At 47.0% G+C, this 22,030-nt stretch overlaps 1 protein-coding gene across 4 annotated transcripts in view; it reads left to right on the forward strand.

Annotated features, from left to right (window-relative positions):
* LOC137424174 (DENN domain-containing protein 2C) overlaps positions 1 to 22,030 on the forward strand; it is a 207,001-nt gene that overhangs the window by 73,770 nt on the left and 111,201 nt on the right. For 3 of the 4 annotated variants that reach the window (XM_078774498.1, XM_078774499.1, XM_078774501.1), the window contains exons 3-5: positions 4,860 to 4,946; positions 5,455 to 7,374; positions 8,002 to 8,093. In XM_078774498.1, coding sequence (XP_078630624.1) covers positions 4,860 to 4,946; positions 5,455 to 7,374; positions 8,002 to 8,093 — 2,099 coding nt within the window. Of the gene's footprint in view, positions 1 to 4,854; positions 4,947 to 5,454; positions 7,375 to 8,001; positions 8,094 to 22,030 lie in introns of all 4 variants that reach the window. The other variant, XM_078774500.1, reaches the window with a different exon arrangement.

The raw sequence follows: 22,030 nt of genomic DNA on the forward strand, positions 1-22,030 counted from the left end.
ATCTTATATTATCGCATACATCATGAAATACAAGTTTTACAACAAATTTTAGAATCTTCGAACTTTGACCTTTGAAGGTTACAAAGGTCAAATTTTCAAAGTTGTCGGAATCGAACCGAATTTTCGAAATGAACCGAAGAATACCGCTCACTCGTGAACCATCGTCGTCTCCTGACTTGTTTGCTTTTAAATTTGTTTTCTCCGCAACCGCTTGAGTGATCAACATAAAACTTTCAACATAGGTGTGTTGACCCATGGATAATTTTTTTAAACAAAGTTAGTTACGTGATGATTGCATGGAAAATGTGGTTAGCATTCCAAAAAGTATGTTTTCTGTAAGCAGAGGCTGCAGGGATTAAATGTATCAGGAATCAGGAATTTCATGTATCAGGAATAAATTCCATTGACCTCGCTTTGCTCGACCTCGGCTGAATTATTGTTTTATTACATCATACAAGGCTCGTAGTGGAGCTGACACACACACACACACACACACACACACACACACACACACACACACACACACACACACACACATACACACACATACAAACATACAAACATACAAGACACAATACAAGACTGTTAGATGAGACAAACACAGACGCTGAGTTTGGGGGAAGTGCCGTCACCTCCTGGGGTACTCTGGACACCAGCGATGTCACAGCAATCACTTTTCTCACCGCACTCTTAGGAGCATTTCCTAACGGAAAATTTCCTCCTCCCCATGGATGCCAACCTAATGGGGCTTGTTCATGCTCTTGTAGTGGTTACCTTATGCACATGTCGCGGTTACCTTATTCACTTATCCGTATGTGATGGTTACCATTACGATGGGTTTGTTCTAACCCACGCACACGGGCGTTTGGTTGTGTCGTCGTGACGCACGCGCGGCTGTTGGAGCCACGCCCTCCGAAGAGGGTGCTTGTTTTATATAAGCCGTTACGACTTCCGTTCGTGAGCAGTTGCTGGAGATTTCTGTACAATAAACTACCTTTTGTACCCAACGAAATGGCCTCTTCTTATCGTCTTCGGCAACTGCTAAACTGGTGACCCCGTTGCCCCCGAACGTATTCGGCGGCCGAATGAACACGGCAGGATTGCGACCGCAATTTCTTCCACACTGGAGGGGCGAACCAGCTCTGGGACCCTCTGAAGGACGCCGTTACGGGGCGTTGGCGGCACGGCTACTTCGTCGCCTTCGCGCACACAGGCCGAGTACTGCTACTTCGTCGCCTCCGCGCTCACAGGCCGGGCACAGCTACTTAGTCGCCTTCGCGCACACAGGCTGAGCACCGCTGCTCGTCGCCTCCGCGCACACAGGCCGAGTACTGCTGCCCGTCGCCTTCGCGCACACAGGCCGTGTACTGCTACTTCGTCGCCTCCGTGCACACAGGCCGAGTACTGCTGCTCGCCACTCCTACTACTGCTCCTACGGCGGATCCCGAGGCTGAAGCTGCTGCACACCTCGTGGGCGCCGCCACGCCCCGCCCACCACTCCTGCAACTCCTACTACTGCTCCTACGACGGATCCCGAGGCTGATGCTGCTGCTCGCCACTCCCACAATTCCTACTGCTGCACCTACAACTGCTACCGCTGCTCAGCACCCGCGGCCCGGATCTGTTCCACCCGTGGCCCGGCTCGGTTCCACCCACGGCCCGGCTCTGTTCCACCCGTGAACTACGTACACGCCCGTGGCGTGCCTTCTGGGGGGGGGGGGGCGCATGTAGTGGTTACCTTATGCACATGTCGCGGTTACCTTATTCACTTATCCGCATGTGACGGTTACCATTACGATGGGTTTGTTCTAACCCACGCACACGGGCGTTTGGTTGTGTCGTCGTGACGCACGCGCGGCTGTTGGAGCCACGCCCTCCGAAGAGGGTGCTTGTTTTATATAAGCCGTTACGACTTCCGTTCGTGAGCAGTTGCTGGAGATTTCTGTACAATAAACTACCTTTTGTACCCAACGAAATGGCCTCTTCTTATCGTCTTCGGCAACCGCTAAACTCTTATACTTTTAAATGCTTAACGTCAAGCAAGGGAGCACATGTACCATATTAAAGTGTTTGGTGTGACCCAGCTTTTGTCTGAACCCCACCAACCTCCCAGAGTCGGAATAGATGCTCTAACCCTTATACCACAGTCTGCTTAAATTGGCCAGGATGCCAATGATAACTTGTCTTCTGTTAGGTTGAACGACTCCTTGGGATTTCAATCAATGCTGCAGAGGGGTCACCGAGTTTAACATCACATTTCATGGATAGCTCACTCAATGACACAATGAGCTGTCTGCGAAACACCAGCCTGTCTGCTTATAGTCAGTTCAAGAATCAAACTCAGTGTAGACAAATCTAAGGCAATTGTGCTGCCTCTGCACCATCTTCTTCTTCTTTAACATCCACAATTGTTCCCACGTTCTTGTGAGGTTGGCCAGAGGAAGTTTGGTCCAAGTCTTTCATGAACCAGCTAGCCAGGCCTAGCTAGGCCTGATGTTTACCTCTCGTTATTGCAGGAATTTTGAATTTGGCCATGGTGCTGGCGATAGCTCACTTACTCTTTGTGTCGGGCACTGTGGGATCTTTAATATCCATCACCTGATACCAGCAGACAGGATTCCCGTTTAATATCCATCCGAGGGATGGCACACTCATTGATGAATCACCGTGCCTGTGAAACACTGGGATGACAGCTTATATAGCTGGGCTGAAATATGAACCCAAGCTAGAAAGCTTAGAGGCCAATGTGCATACCTCTCGGCCATATTTCCAGGACCTCTTCACCATCTCATTACACCAACATAACAAGGAGATTACCATGTACATGGGTAAGAATGGGAGACAACAGGAAACGATTGTGAGGTGCCACCTTGAAGGTTTGCAGAGAAGAATGTGATTAGACAGACACAAGTAAACAATATCACTGACATGAGAGAATTGAGACAACTTGGTGGAGTTGAGCAAAACGCTTGGATTGGGGGACATTTACGATGACTAAGGTGGTGGATGAATGTGTCTTGCATACTGGAGCTGTGGAGGGCCATTGCTTAGAAGGCGTGGATACAAGGCCGGATTAGTGCCAGAAGAATCTATTTACATGTTCCTCTCGTCTCTTCTTAGATTGCAGACCCTTATGGTTCCAGTAATGTGATCTAATAAATAATGTATTAACTTGCTTTTCAGTGATATTTTCTCACTCGCTATGTGATGTCTGTCGCACACATCCAAAATACCATTTTACCAAATAAATACCATAATACCATTTTACCAAATAAATACCAAAATACCATTTTTCTTGCATTCCTCTTCGACTTGCAGGCTGCATGGTTGCAATCATCAATTGGGCATAATGGAATGGCTATCAAAGTTTTCTGATGACTTTGTAGAATGGTACCATTGCTAAATGTCCAGCGCTATACCTTTAGTACTTGGGTGGGCTCGTGGGTTTGTGGAAATAGCATCGGCATGATGAGCGCAATGACCTACTCTTGCGCTTAAGTTTCCTTGTATTTCCAGATGAAGGATGTCTGAGTTGTACTTTGGAAAAGTTCAACGTTAAGTGTTTCTTGTTTCTTTCCTTTTATGGTCAGTCTTTCCCTCAAAATTACTGCATTCTAAAACGATTTCTCACCTAGGCCACTGTTGTCCTAATCCAGTAGTCTCCTAAGTTTCCCAACTTCTGGGAAAGTTATTGCTTGATATATGCATTTTATAGGCCTTCACCTCTGTGATTCCTGCAAACAAGTCTTTTGGAATCCATCACACTTTTGACCTAGCTTGCCTGTAAAAATGCCAAATGGTCGTTCCTCTCATTGCCAAGTGAAATGTTCCAAAACCACCATTTACTGGTGGAGCTTTCTTTGAGATACGTTGGTTAATGGTGAGGCCTGTCGTCTGTATCTTATGACTGTCTTCAGAAGAGGCGGATTTTTATTCCCATCACCCGCGCACGTCATGCGGTAACCTGAAGTTCTTTGCAACATACATCATATTGTCTCGCAGAGATTTCAATCTCCTGATGACGCAGGCCCACAGAAGTGTCTCTAAGTCTGTCTGGTGTTTTAATGCTCTTGGGATTTAGACTACTGTAGCACATATGTTGCTTGTTACAACACATTCCGCACGATTTTCAGACTCCCTCTGTACTTACCTGAGTTCTCCCAACGTTGCTTTATGAAAAATTTCATCTTTTTCACGTCGGACATATAGAAGGTGACAGTCATATATTTCCACTGTCAAGTGACCGCTCGTGATTATTTCATAAAACCTTAAAATATGAAGTATTAATGCAAGTGCATTGTTAGTTTTTTTATTTATTTATTTTTTTTATTTTATAAATATTCAGACTCGGGGCCTCCTAGATGTTGCAGGGCTGGGAAGTGAGGGGAGGGGTGTGTTGGGGGGGGGGGTGTGAGTGGAAAGGGGGAGGCAATTTTTAAAAGAAAACAGTGAAGGGGAGATTCTAGGAAAGAGAAAAGAGGGCTAGGGAATTTATAGAAAAGGTGGAGGGGGTGGGTTGGGCAGAAATGAGGATGAGTGAAGAGAGGATAGGGGACTTTTTTGACATTTTTAAAGTATGTATACCTCAAATGGAAAATGTGATGTACTACCAATGCTAATTATGTTTGTGTTTGAATAACAGTACATGATTGTAACTTTGCCGGAAGAACTTTCTCTCTTTAATACTGGTCAAGTTACTGAAATTTCATCTGATACATTTTGCTGTACAGTGGGATTGTTGAGGGTTGTAATGCAAAGGTATGCAAGTGTACACCAGTCTGCTTACGTGTGTGTGTGTGTGTGTGTGTGTGTGTGTGTGTGTGTGTGTGTGTGTGTGTGTGTGTGTTTTACCAGGCAAGGCAGCTGCCAGGCTGCAACATGATGACAGTGGGCAGTGCAGCAGACGATGATAGCAGGAATGAAGCAGGCTATGAGAGACCAGATGGGTATGCCTGTCTGAGATTGCATATGGTAGAGAACAAGAATAATTGCACTACCAAAACATGCATGCTGTTTTTGCATAAGATATGCTTTTCTTTTCTTTTTTTGCGTGGGTGAATAAAAACAACTTTACGAGCAGTAGATTTCAAGCACATGTGGAGAGTACGTTGCATCTATTTTGTCCATTGCGTGTTGTGAATGCACGTGTGCTGGGATTTCTGGGAAAACTCAAGAAAACACACACAAGATCTTATAAAATGGCAATATTCTTTCTAAACAGGTGGATTTGAGATGAGCCAACAATTGCATGCAACTTAAGAGATTGATACAAAAAACGACCTGCAGTTGCATGGCCTGGGCCTTGCAGGACAACAACACTGACATGCACCTAAATCACTGTCAAAGAAGACAAACATCTGCATTATGACCTCCATACAGTGATGTACATGTTTGTGCATGTTTATGGCTTCATTGGTGAAATTGATTGACGTGATTTCTGTTTTCTCAACGCAGGATACTTTCTCGACCTTCATCAAATGCAAGCCTTTTTGGGAAAACATTATCGGCCAAACAAGTAGCGGATGAAGATTCATGTGATGAAAAGAGATGGCGGAACTTGGATACACCTGCTGGGCTACGGAGTGGAGGCCCTTATTGGTACAATTATCCAGCTGTCATTGGCCGCATATCAGAACGATGTGCGAATCGAGGAGAAGAGACCAATGAAGATGGTGTCATCCCTATAAAAACAATCGATGTTGTGAATGCTTTGGATTCAATCTCTCAGTGTAGTGGAATTTCAAATGGTGGAAGCACATTGGAAGTGGAAAAAGAGGAAAAGGAAGGGGTTAGTGGGTTGCGTTCTGGATGCAGGGCTGCTAGTATAAGGCAGAAGATTAGTCGATGGGAGGAAAGATCTGGCGATGGACCCGGGGCAACTTGGGGAAGAGGCCCGGAAGTTGACAGTGGAGCAAGTCGAATGTTGGAGCGGAAAGAAAATATAACCAGCCGATACCAGGCACCAAATAACCGACCTCTTCAACCAAAGAAAGACAATGATCTAGGTGGAAGATTGCAAGCTAAAATATGTGAAGCAGGAAAAAGTTGTACTTGGAATGGAGATCCACAGGGGCACGGTTCAAGGATCTACAGCACACGAGAACGATTGGGGGTGTCCTTAAGTTTCAGAGAGGCCAGCCAACACTTTCGGACTTGTAGCAAAAAGAACAGTGCATCAGAGAGTGCAGCACCAATGAGTTGTGAAAATCGGATTAAAAATCCCCTGAGGTTTTGCAAAAAGGAATTGAAGGAAGCGAGTGTGAAATCTCTAGATGCAATTGGTCAGGTCAGTGTAGGCCTTTGTGAAGAGGGAGTCTTGAGGCAGAACATGAGTTCCAAGGCACAGAAATATCAATGTGATGACAGTGTAAAAGGGCCACAAAGTAAAGATACTATGTTGGAGAAAGGCACATGCAAGAAGAATGCATCTGACTGGAGCCCAACCGTAAGGCCTTGCTTGGATTCTAAGGGAGAAAGTGAGGAGAAAGAGCAGAAGAGTAAGATTTTGCTGGAATCTGAAGACAGCTGTAACATGCCAGCCATCTGGTACAGGAATGAGGCAAACACTGAAAGCAACTTTGCACGTGTTAGCTTGGCTCTCGATAAGAACTTGCAGCAGCATGAGGATAAAGGTTCAAGCATCATAACTTCAAAGGGCAAGGGAAGTCAATATGACACGGGAATTCAGTTGAATAAGCCTTCAAGCACAGACAGTAGGGCCCAGAACTGTGTGCAAAGCACATTAGAGGTCGAAGGTTATCCTATCCATACCGAAACTTGTCCTTCCAAGGAGCCAAAGCCCAGTCCTACCAACCCAGCAGTGAATACGAAGCATCGTTGCAGTAAAGAGACATCGGTGTTGCTGCGTGTTCAGGCACTTGAAGCTGCTGCAAAAACGAGTCCTAACCAAGGTGTACCTGAGATGCCAGGCTTGTTCTACAGCATGGACAGTCTCAGGTCAAAGTCTCGGGGGTCTCAGGGCAGTGGTGAAAGTCGAGTGCTGCGTGTGCCGAAAGCCCAGCGTCGCCGAGGCAGTTCGGAAACGACTGCGAGTGAGACAGACTACAGCACCATTGACAGTCCCAGTGGACATAGCCTCGGACCTTTGGACATGGAGAACATTTACACAGATCCTGGTTCACCAAGCCCACCATCGCCTTCCAGTCCTCTTACAACCATAAATCCTCTACCCAAGCCTCGTCGGACGTTTGAGTATCGAACGGGTGCGTGCCGTGCTGAAAGGCCTTCCCGACGATTTCACAGCAACCGAATTGCCCTCCCGGCGACACCACCACCCCTCCCGAGCACGCCAGCTCCTGCACTTTGCCGCAATAATTCTGTGGGACCAGTGAGGTGTCGATATGGCAGTCACAGGTTGGTGTTGACTTTTACATTGCTTATGTGGGTTATTGGTTTACATGGCGTTATAGGTCAGGTTATTAACAATTGGTTTACCATGTCTCATGTGCGGAAAGTTTGGGAAGGTACACAGCAGAGTTGGTGGTGTGTACTTTATTTGTATGGTTTTCTCATCTCCTTTGCCTTTGTTTGTTGAATTGGCACAAAAAAGCAAATCTAGTCGCACGTAACTATGATCTGCAGCATGTGTAGAGGATAACTTTTTTTTACCATTTCTAGTTGATCGAGACATCAAGCATTGCTTGCAGATTCGGTTACGAGTTCATTGCAAACGCAGTTACGTGCTTATTGTAAGTCTTTTCACGACTTATAGAACCTGCCATGTCCACAGGAAAAACAGCTTCACCGTCATGCTCATCGACCATTATTTGTGATCGGTTGTGGTCACTTGAAAGGCTCAGAAGCTGCTTGCATTCCAAAAAAACAAGCAAACAATTAATTAGCCAAGCCGTTTGAGTTAAAGTTTGAGTTGTAAGGAGTGCTTGGATAATGAAATTTAAATGCTCATTATCAATTTTGATGCTTATGATTATCATGACCAATATATGTTGTAAATGGAATTCTTAAATCCCATAACCCTAGACGCTCCTTCGAATTTGAGGATCTACCAAATCGTACCCCGCCGGAGTCTGGAGGCAGCGGATCAGAGGAAAACATCTATGAGGATATTCTCGGTAATGTGGCATGTGTACCATTCCTCACATAAACCATGCTGGCATTATTGATTTTGGCGATACCATGAAATACTAGTCTCTGTGAAGGCTCGTGCCAGTCTGCGTCAGACAGGTATCATCCGATCTTCAACCAGGGACTTTAGGTGTCCGCTGAAGTGCAGAAACACCTGTACTTTTTATCAAATCAATCACCTCATTTTCAGGAACTTAAAGATCCATCCATTTTACTTTATCAATTCTTTACAGGATCATGGAGGAGCCTTACATGTGTATTGCACGTATTATTACTTATTTGACAATACATATGTGTTACCTATTTGACAAGAACATGTCCCTACCAGACAGTGTATTCATTCACCTCTGTTCCAAATGTGCTTTGCTTCCTTGTGGTCGTGTTTGTCCATGGCATTTTCACTTTATGCTATTATTCCTTCATGTTTCATTCCTGGTGCAGGAAGACAACAGTCATCAGAAGAGTACCAATCACTGCTCTTATTTGTCTGTGCTGTGGGACAAATAATCTGAATCGTATTGTAGGAAAGGCTAAATATCTATATTCGTCTATCTGTAACTTGCAAATATTATTATTTTTTTCCGGAATTTTAATAAGGTTTGAGTATTGGGGCTGGCAGAATGGCCTCGATGTATGCACACTCGCTTCTAAGCTGCCGAATCTCGGCCTAGCTATAAACTGTCGTCCTGGTATATCACAGGTAGCGCGTCTCATCAGAGTGTGTGTTGTCCTTCAGGTGGACGTTAAACTGGGCGTCCCGTTTGTCAACATTAGTTGGTGGGTGTCAAAGATCCCACGGTGTCCTGTGCACAGAATAGGCGAGCTATCGCTGGTATCATGGCCAAATTCCTGCCCTAACCGTAGTCGCACTTCAGACCTGGCCAGTTGGTTCATGAAAGACTTGTGCCAAGCTTCCCCTGGCCAACCCTACAATAACGTGGGAATAATTGTGGCCATTAAAAAAGAAGAATAAGAAAAGGAAGAAAATTGTAAGGTTTGAGTGTTACTAAACTATTTTCAGTACAAAAGGTAATTAAATAATTAATTAATTAAATATTGTGCAATCCCATTTAATGGCTGGCACACACCACCACCGATCTGAGCTGTTAACATCCATAAAGCAAAATCCATTGGGATGTATTTAGTTAGCCCAGCTTGTACACATAGACTGTGGAGCACAATGTGAGCATCCCCTGCATAAGGTGGTGTGGATTTCAAAAGCAAAACTAAGGACTTGTCAGAATAAAGCATGATGGCATGGAAGGAGCACACAAAATTATATATAGTAATACTTCTCGAGGCAATATAAAATTATTTACAAGTGCACAGAAAGAACACATAAATAACAACCACCATTTTAAAAAACAATTACGCAAAGATTGGTATTTCCATGAGACATGTGACAGGCCTTGTATGCTAGTGGCTCCTTAATATAAGAGTACAGTGCTTTTCGCGGTATCATATGAATGAACGATGAGCAATAATTTGGTAATATACAGAAAGTATTGTCACGTCAGAGCGTCTGCTAACACAGACCGTCTGAGCCGGAGGTCCAAAGACTCCACGAATGCCAAAAGGATATTAGAATTTACTGTGTTATATTACTATTACGATCTCCGAAGGATCACAAAAACGTGTCTGCCTTGCCCTTGCCAAAGTGTTCCACCCCCCTCCACTGCAGCTCACTCCTCCACCATGGACCACTGTCTTCTGATGGTCTGTGATGATTTATTTATAAGCATGATGCACTTTCCATGTGCCTTTGTGCCAAAGATCTCCACTTGGCCATTCCTGTATCGTAGGTTTCACAGTTTGCACAATATAACCTTGTCCTATTCTGTTCGTAGGTTTACAATCACCAGCTATTCGGTAAACATTTTACAAAACAAATTACCTCTGACAGGATGCAGGCCGATTGCATAATACAAGAGTAATACCATACCTAATACAAAAGTAATTCTACCTTCCTCGATCATGGTCCATACTATTCTGAAAACAATATATCTATGGATTCCCCACCACCTTCTGTGTAACAGTTTGCTTATAAGGATGCCCGATTGTTTTATGGAAGTGCTGAGCGATAACTCATTTTCTATCTTGTATAAGCCTTGGCACATAACAACATAGATTACGAGGTGGGAAAAATGTTTCCAATTCAAACTGGGGCAACCACATCATCTCTTCCTGGAAGCTATTTGGCTAAAATAGTATTTCCTGTTGGACCTGTTAAGGAAAATTAAAATCCACAGGTGTTTCTTAATTATATCTGGAATTGGGGCCTGATCTCATAAGATAACCATACACATGGCAAATACGTTTACCTGAGCATCATATAGGCTTGGATCGGGTGATGTGTTTCAACCCTAACACAAATATTGCTTTGTACAAATGATTCATGAAATGCATGCATTTGCCTAAAGAAGCATTTCACTCACTGCTCATGAATGAGCTTTAATCACCACATTCACCCAAAACAAACACCACCCACTGGGTGTGAAGTTCGAAACGCACCAAAATATGTCAAAATAAATGAAGCATCAAACAAAATTGAGGAAAACATAATACAACATAAACATACAACAAATTGGGAGGGAAGCGATAGGAAAGGGTGAGAGAAGGGGAAAGGGAGGCAGAGTGGTGGGAGATAAAACAAAACTGTGCAGTTTCTTTCTGCAGTATCAGGCTCATGCAGAAGCTTGTAAATTTAAAGAGAAAACTGTGAAATGATTGACGAAGAACAAGTCAACATAATATAAGATTTGATCCAAGGTCGTGACATGTTGAGCCAAGTGTTCTGATTTTTGCATATGTTGTTAAAATAAGTGTGTGTGTGTGTGTGTGTGTGTGTGTGTGTGTGTGTGTGTGTGTGTGTGTGTGTGTGTGTGTGTGTGTGTGTGTGCGCGCACATGTGGAAGTTGCTGTGGTTGGCTGCTATCTCCACACATGGGTGGGTTGGTAGAACGGACACCTACAAGGTCTCAAAGTATCCACCTCCGCCATAACGAAACAGCACCTCTTCATGGCATTGGTGACCATGAACCCATGTGCCAGGCCAGCCAGCTTCGTGCTACGAGGGTCATAAACAACAGGCCTCACGTGCAACAAATCTGTTTTGGCATCAATTATTACGATTACACAGTTAATGAGAATAAGACCCTTATAGTAAATGCTGGTGTGTGTGTGTGTGTGTGTGTGTGTGTGTGTGTGTGTGTGTGTGTGTGTGTGTGTGTGTGTGTGTGTATATCTGTCTGTCTGTCCAGGCCATAACCTTTTTACCATTTGAGCTATTGTCATTTGGGCTATTTTACCATTTGAGGATTTACCATTTGAGCTATTTTACCATTTGAGCTATTTTACCATTTGAGCTATTGTCATTTGAGCATTTACCATTTGAGCTATTGTCATTTGAGCATTTACCATTTGAACTATTTTGCCATTTGAGCTATTGTCATTTGAGCTATTGTCATTTGAGCATTTACCATTTGAGCATTTACCATTTGAGCATTTACCATTTGAACTATTTTACCATTCGAGCTATTGTCATTTGAGCATTTACCATTTGAGCTATTTTACCATTTGAGCTATTGTCATTTGAGCATTTACCATTTGAACTATTTTACCATTTGAGCTATTGTCATTCGAGCATTTACCATTTGAGCTATTTTACCATTTCAGCTATTGTCATTTGAGCATTTACCATTTAATAATAATAATAATAATACCTTTATTTTATATAGCGCTTTTCAAGAAGCCCAAAGGCGCTTATTGTCATTTGAGCATTTACCATTTGAGCTATTTTACCATTTGAGCTATTGTCATTTGAGCATTTACCATTTGAGCTATTTTACCATTTGAGCTATTGTCATTTGAGCTATTGTCATTTGAGCTATTACCATTTGAGCTATTGTCATTTGAGCATTTCCTATTTGAGCTATTTTACCATTTGAGCTATTGTCATTTGAGCATTTACCATTTGAGCTATTTTACGATTTGAGCTATTGTCATTTGAGCATTTACCATTTGAGCTATTTTACCATTTGAACTATTGTCATTTGAGCATTTACCATTTGAGCTATTTTACCATTTGAGCTATTGTCATTTGAGCTATTTTACCATTTGAGCTGTTGTCATTTGAGCATTTACCATTTGAGCATTTACCATTTGAGCTATTTTACCATTTGAGCATTTACCATTTGAGCTATTTTACCATTTGAGCTATAGTAAGTTTTTACCAAAGCTTTATTGTGATAATATGGAGAAGGCAAATTAATGATTCTGTCAAAAGGTCAGCGTCGCATAAAATCATAAATTTTCATCCAATTGACCTGACATTTAAATTTACCATTTGATTTTTGTCATCAAAATTTCAACAAAGTTTTTTTTTGTCTTGTGCTAAGCAAATAATATGGAGAAGACAAATTAATAATTTTGTTGAAAGGTCAGCGTCACGTAAAATCATCAATTTTCAACCAATTTTTTTTTTTTTTTTTTTTTTTTGTATACAAGATCGAGGCTCGTGAAAGAGCGAACATTAATCACACAGAAAGACAAACAGACACATAAAACAAATAACGGGAGCGGTAGAGAGAGGGGGAAGGACACAAACACAACATTTGAGAACAGGGACTGAGAGACATGGAGACATCAAGAGAACTGTGGGAGGGAGAGGGCTTTGGGGCGGAGGCATGGGAAGGGGGGGGGGGGGGTGGGAGAGGTATAAAACATATGGACACTGCCAGGACTTCCAGGAAAGAAGTTGGAATTTCAAACAAGGTGGATCTGTGGTGAATTAGTGGGGGTAGAAAAGATCAAGGTTTTGGATGGGGGAAGATAAGAGATGGTGGTGAACAGCTGTTTTAAAGACCTGGAGGGAGGAGTGTGATTGAAGTGAGTGTGGGAGTTTGTTCCAGAGGCGGGAAAAAAGAGGAATGAAAGAGTGAAGGTGAGCAGAGAGCCGAGATTTCGGCAGTTTAACCATCAGAGGGTGGCTGGCAGATCTTGTGCGACCTGTAGGAATATTTGGGGGACAGAGCACAGAGAGAGCTGGGGGAGCAAGGCCGGAGAGGAGTCGGTAGAAGACAGAAAGACCACCGACCTGCCTGCGGTGAGTGAGTGAAAGGCCCTCAGAGATAGCTTCATCGCGGGAGATTCCAATGATTCTGAAAGCTTTGGATTCAACAGCGTGAAGCCGAGCCAGGTGTGAGGCAGGAGCACCAGCCCATAGGGGAGAACAGTATTCCATTGAGCTGCGGATGAAAGCCTTGTATGTGGTGAGGAGCTCAGGTGTGCCTAGGAAGGACTTCGCACGACGGAGGATGCCCAGTCGGCGACTGGCTTTGGAGGCCAGCTTGGAAATGTGGTTTTCCCAAGAAAGATCATGGCAGATAGTGAGACCCAAAAGCTTGAGCGACAGAACTTCTTGGAGAGGATTGTTGAGAAAGTAGATGGGAGGGTTGTCCAGTCGATCTTTTCGGAGAGACATAGTAAGAGTGTGAGATTTGTCAGGATTGAAAGACATGTTCCACTTGTTTGACCAGTCTGTGATTTTGTCCAGGTCTTTAGAGAGTGAGGAGGCTGCAGACTGCCGATCTGCGGGAAGAGGAATGGAGCGGCAGAGAGTGGAGTCATCAGCAAAGAGATAGAGAGGATTTTCCAGAGAGTCGGAGAGATCATTGATAAAGACCAGAAAAAGCACAGGGCCCAGCACACTGCCTTGGGGAACTCCAACCTGAACAGGAAGGGGAGATGAGAGAAATCCATTCAGGGCCACACGTTGACGACGACCAGAGAGGAAGTCCGCAAGCCATGCATGGAGATTTCCATGGATACCATAGGAGGAGAGTTTGGTGAGCAGAGCTGGGTGCCAGACCGTATCGAAGGCACGTGATATGTCAAGGGAGACAGCTCTGATTTCCTGTTTGGCATTGAGGACCTCCATCCATTGTTGAGACAGCAGAAGCAGCATGTCCAGAGTAGAGCGACCTGGTCTGAAACCAAATTGATGATCAGAGATCAAGCCATTGGAGAAGAGGAAAGATTTCATATCCGAAGCAATGATGGATTCCATGACTTTGCTGATAATTGGGAGCAGGCTGATTGGTCTGTAGTTGCAAGGATCTGTTTTTGCACCTTTTTTGTGTAAAGCGGTAATGTTTGCTGATTTCCAGGATGCTGGCAGATGACCTTGAGCAAAAGATAGGGTGAAAAGAACAGAGAGAGGGTGAGATAGAGCGGCAGAGCAGGATTTTAGGACCAGTGGGCTGATGCCGCCTGGTCCAGTTGCAGAATCAGAGTCGAGGTTTGACAAAAACTCCTCCACCTTGTCAGGAGAGAAGGACACAGAGTCCAGGAGCAGTTGGGTTCGACTGGGAAAGGTGGGAACAGAGAGAGATGGGTTTGGGACTAAGGATTTTGAGGCAAACACAGAGTTGAGGCATTCGGCTTTGTCACGTGCGATGTCAACTGTGTGGCCATTTGAGATAAGGGAGGGGATGGAGGGGGAACAAACACCAGAAACGGATTTGACCAGACGCCACCAGGCTTTGGAGGAAGGAGACAGGTTTGAGAGTTCATTCTTGAGTGAGGAGAGATAGTGCTTCCTGGCACTCCTGAGGGTAGACACACACTTGTTCCGAGCTTGGTGGAAGGAACTGAGATTGCCTTCAGTTGGATTAGCCTTCCAAGAGGCAAAGGCAAGTTGTTTCAGGGCAACTGCCTCACCACAAGATTCAGTGTACCATGGACGGGAGGAAGGGTAAGACAACTGAAGGCGAGATGGGATAAATCTGTGCATGAGAGAGATCAGTTTGCTTTGGAAGAATTCCCAGGAAGAATTGATGTCAGAGGCAGTGGAGATGGGAGACCAATCCAGACGATTGATGGCTGCTTGAAAACCGTCCCAGTCGGCCTGAGTGAAATGCCAGACTCGTCGACGCTGAGGAGGCTCTCTGAGAATGGCCAGAGAGATGTCCACTTTGACAAGCACATGATCAGAAGAACCGATTGGAGCAGAAGAAGAGCAGCAGACATTAGCAGGGAAGTTTGTCATAACAAGTCTAGAAGAGAAGATACTCCATTGGCTGAGATCCGGGTCGGGAAATTGACAGATTGTGTCAATCCCAGTGAGTCGCAGAAGTCCTTTGCTGAGGTGCCATGACTGGTGAGAGAGGAACCCACACCCAACCAGGTGGCATGATGACAGTTGAAGTCACCACATATGAGGAAGAGAGAGTTGGGATGAGTGGATAGAAGTTGGTCCATGTTGTCAGACAGTGAAATGTAGATGGAGTCATCACTGTTTGGGGGACGGTACAGAACACATATGAACAAAAGGTGGGAGCGGAGAGGAAGCCGTAGCCAGAGGTACTCCTGGGGGTGAGGAGGAGAGAGGGCAGTGCAAGGAGAGTGAGGAAGAGAGTTTTTGATAAAGATAGCCACCCCACCACCAGGCCGAGGCTCAGGTCTATCATACCAGAGGAGGGAGTAACCAGGAAGAGATATTAAGGAATCAGAGACATCTTGAAGGAGGAAAGTCTCTGTTAAGCAGATCAAGTCTGGATTGTCAGAAGCAACCTGTATGGAGAGATCAGTCAGGTTTGAGCGAAGGCCCCGGATGTTTGAGGTCCATACCGTTAATGAAGAGAGAGGGGGAGCATCGGGTACAGGACAGGGGAGGGGAGGAGTAGGGTAAGATGAAGGATGAGAGGGGGAGGTAGGGAGAGCAGTTGATAGTGTGTCAGAGATTGCAGAAGAGTTCCAAGAAAGGGAAGGATGAGGAGGATGAAAGGTTTGATGGTGAAGGGATGAGGCACAGTGAGGGGTTGTTTGAGGGGGGGGCAGAGGAAAGTAAAAGGTTGGGGGGGGGGTGGAGGTATGAGATAGAAGGGAGACGAAGTGGGGAGGAGGCAGCTTTGAGGAGGAGGGGGGAGGAGGCAGCTTTGAGGAGGAGGGGGGAGGAGGGAGAATTGGAAAGGAATGGTATGGGGGGAGATTTGAATGGGAGGGGTTGGGGGGGAGTTTTGAAGGGGAGGAGTGAGGGGGGAGTTTAGGAGGGGAGGGGCAAGGGGGGAGTTTAGGAGGGAAGGGGCAAGGGGGAAGTTTAGAAGTGGAGGGGCAAGGGGGGAGTTTAGGAGTGTAGGGGTGAGGGGGGGGATTTGGAGGGGAGGGGAAAGGGGGGAGTTTAGGAGGGGAAGGGCAAGGGGGGAGTTCAGGAGTGGAGGGGCAAGGGGGGAGTTTAGGAGTGTAGGTGCAAGGGGGGGGGGGGGGGATTTGGATGGAAGGGGCAAGAGGGGAGTTTAGAAAGTGGATGATTAATGAAAGACGAACATTGAAAACAAATTGGGTTTGTTGTGATTTTCAAGTTAGCAATCCGATTCAGAACGATGGAGGAGGGATGGAATGAATGTGAATTTAGACCATGTAGTGAGGGAGACGTATAAGATATTGAATTTCTTTTTTTTTTAAGTGGAATGAGTTGGAGAGGAAATTGAGAAAAGCCTTTTAAATAGGAAGAAAAACAGCGTGTTGTAAAATACCACTGAGTAAAACACTGAAGGGGAAAGGTTAAACATATTTAAATAATATTTAAACAGAACCGTGAACAATCTTATATGCACAATATACCAACGGGGGGAGAGCGGAGAGAGACCACCACGAGTCACGTGAACAGGGCAAACTGTGGATGGCAAGGAGATAATGGGGGCGGGGCGAACAGCACACCTGGACAGAAAATACAGGATGAGACAACAGTACACGTGGAGAAAGGGAAAAAAATGTTTTTTTTTTTGTTTGTTTTTTTTTGGGGGGGGGGGGTGGGGGTGGGGATTTAGAACGTGAGACAGAGTATTATGTTCGGGGTAGAAGGGAAAAAACTAAGAGCCAAGCAGAACACGCTTAAGTTAACAAACACCGACGGGGGTACAACTACAAGGCCGCACACGAGGAGCAGAACACGATTAATTAATTACGAGTTACAGGAAAATTCAAACCAAAACTAACTATAATCAAACAATAACGCATGGACGATAAAATAACGAGTTGAAATTTGACAATCTATCTGGGGAAATGGGGGAGAAACACGTGCTCGAAGAACGAACGAATGAATAAGAATGAATAAATGAATGAGAACAGAGAAGGAAATGTTTTTTTGTTTTTTTTTTGAGTTGAGATTTACATAAGGAAGTACGCTATGGGGTGAAAAGACTGGGAAAACAGAGAACGAAAGTTATTGGATCACAAACGACGGACTGCTGAGAGAAAAACAAGGCCTCAAGGTTGTACAGTGTACACTGTACAAGGCCTCAAGACACGACACGAATTAACACGATTTTCAATACAGGTATGAAAGATTTGCACCGAAAATCTTCGTCGGGAGACAATATATACACCATAAAATAAATACAGTTATCACGAAAATACAAATGGGAACAATTACTTAACTTCGATTTCGATGGATAGCGTGGAGAGCTGAGAATAAACGAACCCTCGCCAGCAAGACTGGAAGCGGAGGAAATTTCAATTGACCTGAAATTTCAATTTACAATTTGATTTTTGTCATCAAATTTTCAACAAGGCTTTATTATGATAATATGGAGAAGGCAAATTAATAATTTGGTTTAAAAGGTCAAAGGTCAGCGTCACATAAAATCGTCAATTTTCAACCGATTGACCTGCATTTTAAATAATTTGCATATTGGGTAATTGAGTTGGTTCACCAATCAAAAGCTTGAAGCTGATTGTTTGTTTTCGATCAAAAGGTCAAAGTTTAAGGTTGCATAAAATCTTAAATTTTCGTCCAATACAACACACAACAACATGCATTTTAAGGCCATTTTCTCTGCAAGAGCGGGGGTTAGCCTTGCGGTCCCCATGACAATCTTCTCCATTTTGCCCTATTTTCTGCATCTCTCCTTGTTAACCCCCTTGCCCGCATGTCTTGTTCCACCGTCTTTAGCCAAGTCTTTCTCGGTCTTCCCCGTCCTCTACTTCCTTCTACATTAATTTCCATCACTCTTCTCAACCAGTCACTTTCATCCTTCCTCAACACATGACCAAACCATCTCAACATGTTCCTCTTCACAGCATCAATCACAGGCTCTATTCCCATCATCTTTCGCAATTCATCATTTGTCTTCCTCTCTCTCAGCGACACTCCGCACATCCACCGAACCATTCGCATTTCCACCCTTTCCAGCCTTCGTTGCTGCTCTACATTCATGACCCATGTCTCGCTCCCATAAATCATAACACTTCTCACACATGCAGCATACACCTTTCCCTTCAGCTTCAACGACACTCCCCTCCTCATCAGCACGCCACTCAGTTCCCAAAACCTCTTCCATGCACATCTCACTCTAGCAACCGTTGCCGAGTCTGATCCACCTTCTCCATTCAGCATGTCTCCGAGATAGCAAAATGTTTTCACACCTTCCAGCTTGACGCCGTCTCCAAGATCCAACTCAACATTTCCTCCATCTGCAGCTCCCTCTGTGCACACCTTACATTTGAATGTAGCTGCCACACTGGTTAGATGTAAATTTTTAAGAATTTGCATATTGGGTCACATAATTGGTTCACCAATCAAAAGCTAGAAGCGAATTATTTTTTTTAGATGTAAAGCTGAAAGGTCAAGGCTGCATAAAATTATCAATTTGCATTTTGTACTTTTAAAAAAGCTTTTCGTTATTTTGAGCATTTGGAAGAAGAAGAAGAAGAATACGTCTGAACGAAAAGGAACGCGGACAGGCTTTGCATTTTCAGATGCTTTCTAATTTCCTTTTTGCAATTTCACTTGCGAGTTCAACTTATACTAGCTTGTAATAAGGGTTGGGATTTTGAAAAGGAGCTTACATCAATGGTCTGGTTTGAAAGCTGACAATTCTGTCCTGTATGTAGTCGTCTGGAGTCTTATTGGAGGCCCAAACCAGCGGTGCTTTTTTGTATACATGGTCGAGGCTCATGGAAGAGATGGAGCAGAATGGAATGGAAAAAATGGAAAGGGGGAAACACCAACAGCAGAGGAGACCCTAACGCTTCCTACCTGAGGTACGAATAAGAAGTGGGAAGCTGTGGCGGACACAAAAGCCCACTGGCGTGGTGACATCATTCCACGCACCAAGTGGGCGGTGGCCACGCCCGAGGGGTAGGCGTGGCCTCATGATATACCCCGGGCGACCAGCCCGGAGAAGTTGAGTGTTACAGTGTAGTCTTACAATAAAGACGTTTATATGTTACCGCTTGTCCGCTTCCTCCTTGCTCACAAGCAGCGCGCGTAACGCCGCGCTTTACTGGTGACCCTCGACGTTGGATCTGCCGTAGCGATCCTTCCGAACACGACGCCATTGCAATGGCCAACGACAAGGCAATGGCGATTAAACTTCCCGAATTTTGGGAGGCCCAGGCCGAAGTCTGGTTCGTTCAAGCCGAAGCCCAATTTCAGCTTCGGCGCCTCACCAACGATGACCTGCGCTACTGCCATGTCGTCGCCTCCCTCGGGCCCGGCACGGCCGCTCGAGTTGTGTCCGTCCTTCGCCACCCACCGGACGGCCACAAGTACGAGACACTCAAGCGGCTACTCCTAGCCACGTTCGGCCTCACGGACGACGCACGGGCCGATCGCCTCCTGGATCTCCCCGAGCTCGGTGAGACGCGCCCGTCGGTCCGAATGGACCATATGCTGTCACTGTTGGGCGACGAAGCCCCCGGTTCGCTATTCCGGGCGCTTTTCCGTCGCCAACTGCCAGTGCAGGTTCGCCTCGCGTTGGCCGGGACCGGGCTATCGGAACCCCGAGCATTGGCGGCCGAGGCGGACAAGTACTTCGCCGCTTCGGACACGCGGGCGAGCGTTGGCGTGGCCGTCACGGCCTTCGACGCTGATGTTCCACAGCATCATCTTCTACAGCACGCTGATGTTCCACAGCATCATCTTCTACAGCACGCTGATGTTCCACAGCATCATCTTCTACAGCACGCTGATGTTCCACAGCATCATCTTCTACAGCACGCTGTGGTTCAGCAGCATGCTGATACGCACCTCGTGAACGCCGCCACGCCCCGCCCACCGCCGCGGCGAAAACCGCCACCGCGGGGAAACCCGTCGACTCCACCGGCCTGGCGGAGCCAGCCGCGCTCCTCCAGCTCCACCACCTGGTGCTGGTTCCACGCCAAGTTCGGCCACGAAGCTCGGCGGTGTCATCCGCCGTGCTCCTTCAACGGGTCGGGAAACGCCCGGGCCGGCGCTCAATTGTGGCGATGAGCGCCGGCCGTTCGAGCAGCCTGCTGTTCATAACGGACACCTTCTCCGGGCGCCGTTACCTGTGCGACACGGGAGCACAGGTGAGTGTCATTCCCGCCGGCACGTCAGACAAGCACGCCGCGGGTGGGGGCCCCGCGCTGCTTGCCGCGAACGGGACGCCCATCCGTACGTACGGAAAACGCTGCCTCTCTCTGCGGTTTGGAGGGCAGGTTTTCCGATGGACGTTCGTCACCGCCGACGTGCCCATGGCACTGCTTGGCGCGGACTTCCTGTGCGCTAATGGGCTCCTGGTCGACGTCAAGCGCAGACGGCTTGTCCAGGCCGAGACGTTCAGCTCGCTCGCATGTGCGTTGCCCAGCTCAACGAGCGGCTTGCCAAGCGGCTTGCCGAACGATTCGGTTCCGGCCACGTTGGTCTGTACGCTTCCGGCAGCGGACGCATTCACCCGCCTCCTCGCCGGCTTCCCGGCCCTCACGCGGCCCACCTTCTCGGCGGGGGCCGTCAAGCACGGGGTGGCCCATCACATCCCCACCGTCGGGCCACCGGTCTACGCCCGGGCACGCCGCCTCGAGCCGACGAAGCTGGCGGTGGCAAAAGCGGAGTTCGCTACCCTGGAGCGACTCGGCATCGTTCGGCGCTCAGAGAGCGCTTGGGCGTCGCCGCTGCACATCGTGCCGAAGCCCGGCGGGGGATGGCGACCGTGCGGGGACTATCGCCGTCTCAATGACGCCACGACTCCCGACCGCTACCCCGTCCCCCACATTCAGGACTTTTCCGCCCGTTTGGCGGGCAGGTCCTTCTTCTCGAAGGTGGACCTCATACGCGGCTACCATCAGGTCCCCGTCAGGCCGGAGGACGTCCCGAAGACGGCGGTCATCACGCCATTCGGACTCTTCGAGTTCCTGCGCATGCCCTTCGGTCTGAAGAACGCGGCTCAGGCGTTCCAGCGACTGATGGACAGCGTCCTGCGCGACTTGGATTTTGTCTACGTCTACCTGGACGATATCCTCGTCGCCAGCGCGTCCCGCGAAGAGCACCTACGCCACCTCCGCACGCTCTTCGAACGCCTGGGCCAGCATGGCCTGATTGTGAACCCCGCAAAGTGCCGGTTCGGCGCCGCCACAATCGATTTTCTGGGGCACCGTGTCACCAGGCACGGAGCCGTCCCCCTGTCGGCCAAGGTGGAGGCGGTGAAGGGGTTTCCGCGCCCCCGCACGATCAGAGGACTGCAGGAGTTCCTGGGCATGGTGAACTTTTACCATCGGTTCCTGCCCCGTATCGCCCAGCTCCTGCGCCCCCTGCACGAAGCTCTCCGAGGTAAGCCGGGCAAAGGCGACGTTACCTGGACCGAGCAGATGGACACGGCGTTCACGGGCGCGAAGCTCGCCTTGGCTAACGCCACCATGCTCGCGCACCCGGCGCCCGATGCACCGATCGCCCTCACCACCGATGCCTCGGACTACGCGGTGGGCGCGGTGCACGAGCAATGGGTGCGTGGAGCTTGGCAACCGTTGGCGTTCTTTAGCCGGCAGCTTCGCCCGCCCGAACGACGTTACAGTACCTTCGACCGCGAGTTGCTCGGACTTCACTTGGCGGTCAGGCACTTCCGCCATCTGCTCGAGGGCCGGGCGTTCACTGCCTTCGTCGACCACAAGCCGCTGATCTTCGCGA

This window comes from Myxine glutinosa, chromosome 3, assembly GCF_964187855.1.
Source record: "Myxine glutinosa chromosome 3, kmMyxGlut1.1, whole genome shotgun sequence".
Classification (NCBI taxonomy): Eukaryota; Metazoa; Chordata; class Myxini; order Myxiniformes; family Myxinidae; genus Myxine; species Myxine glutinosa.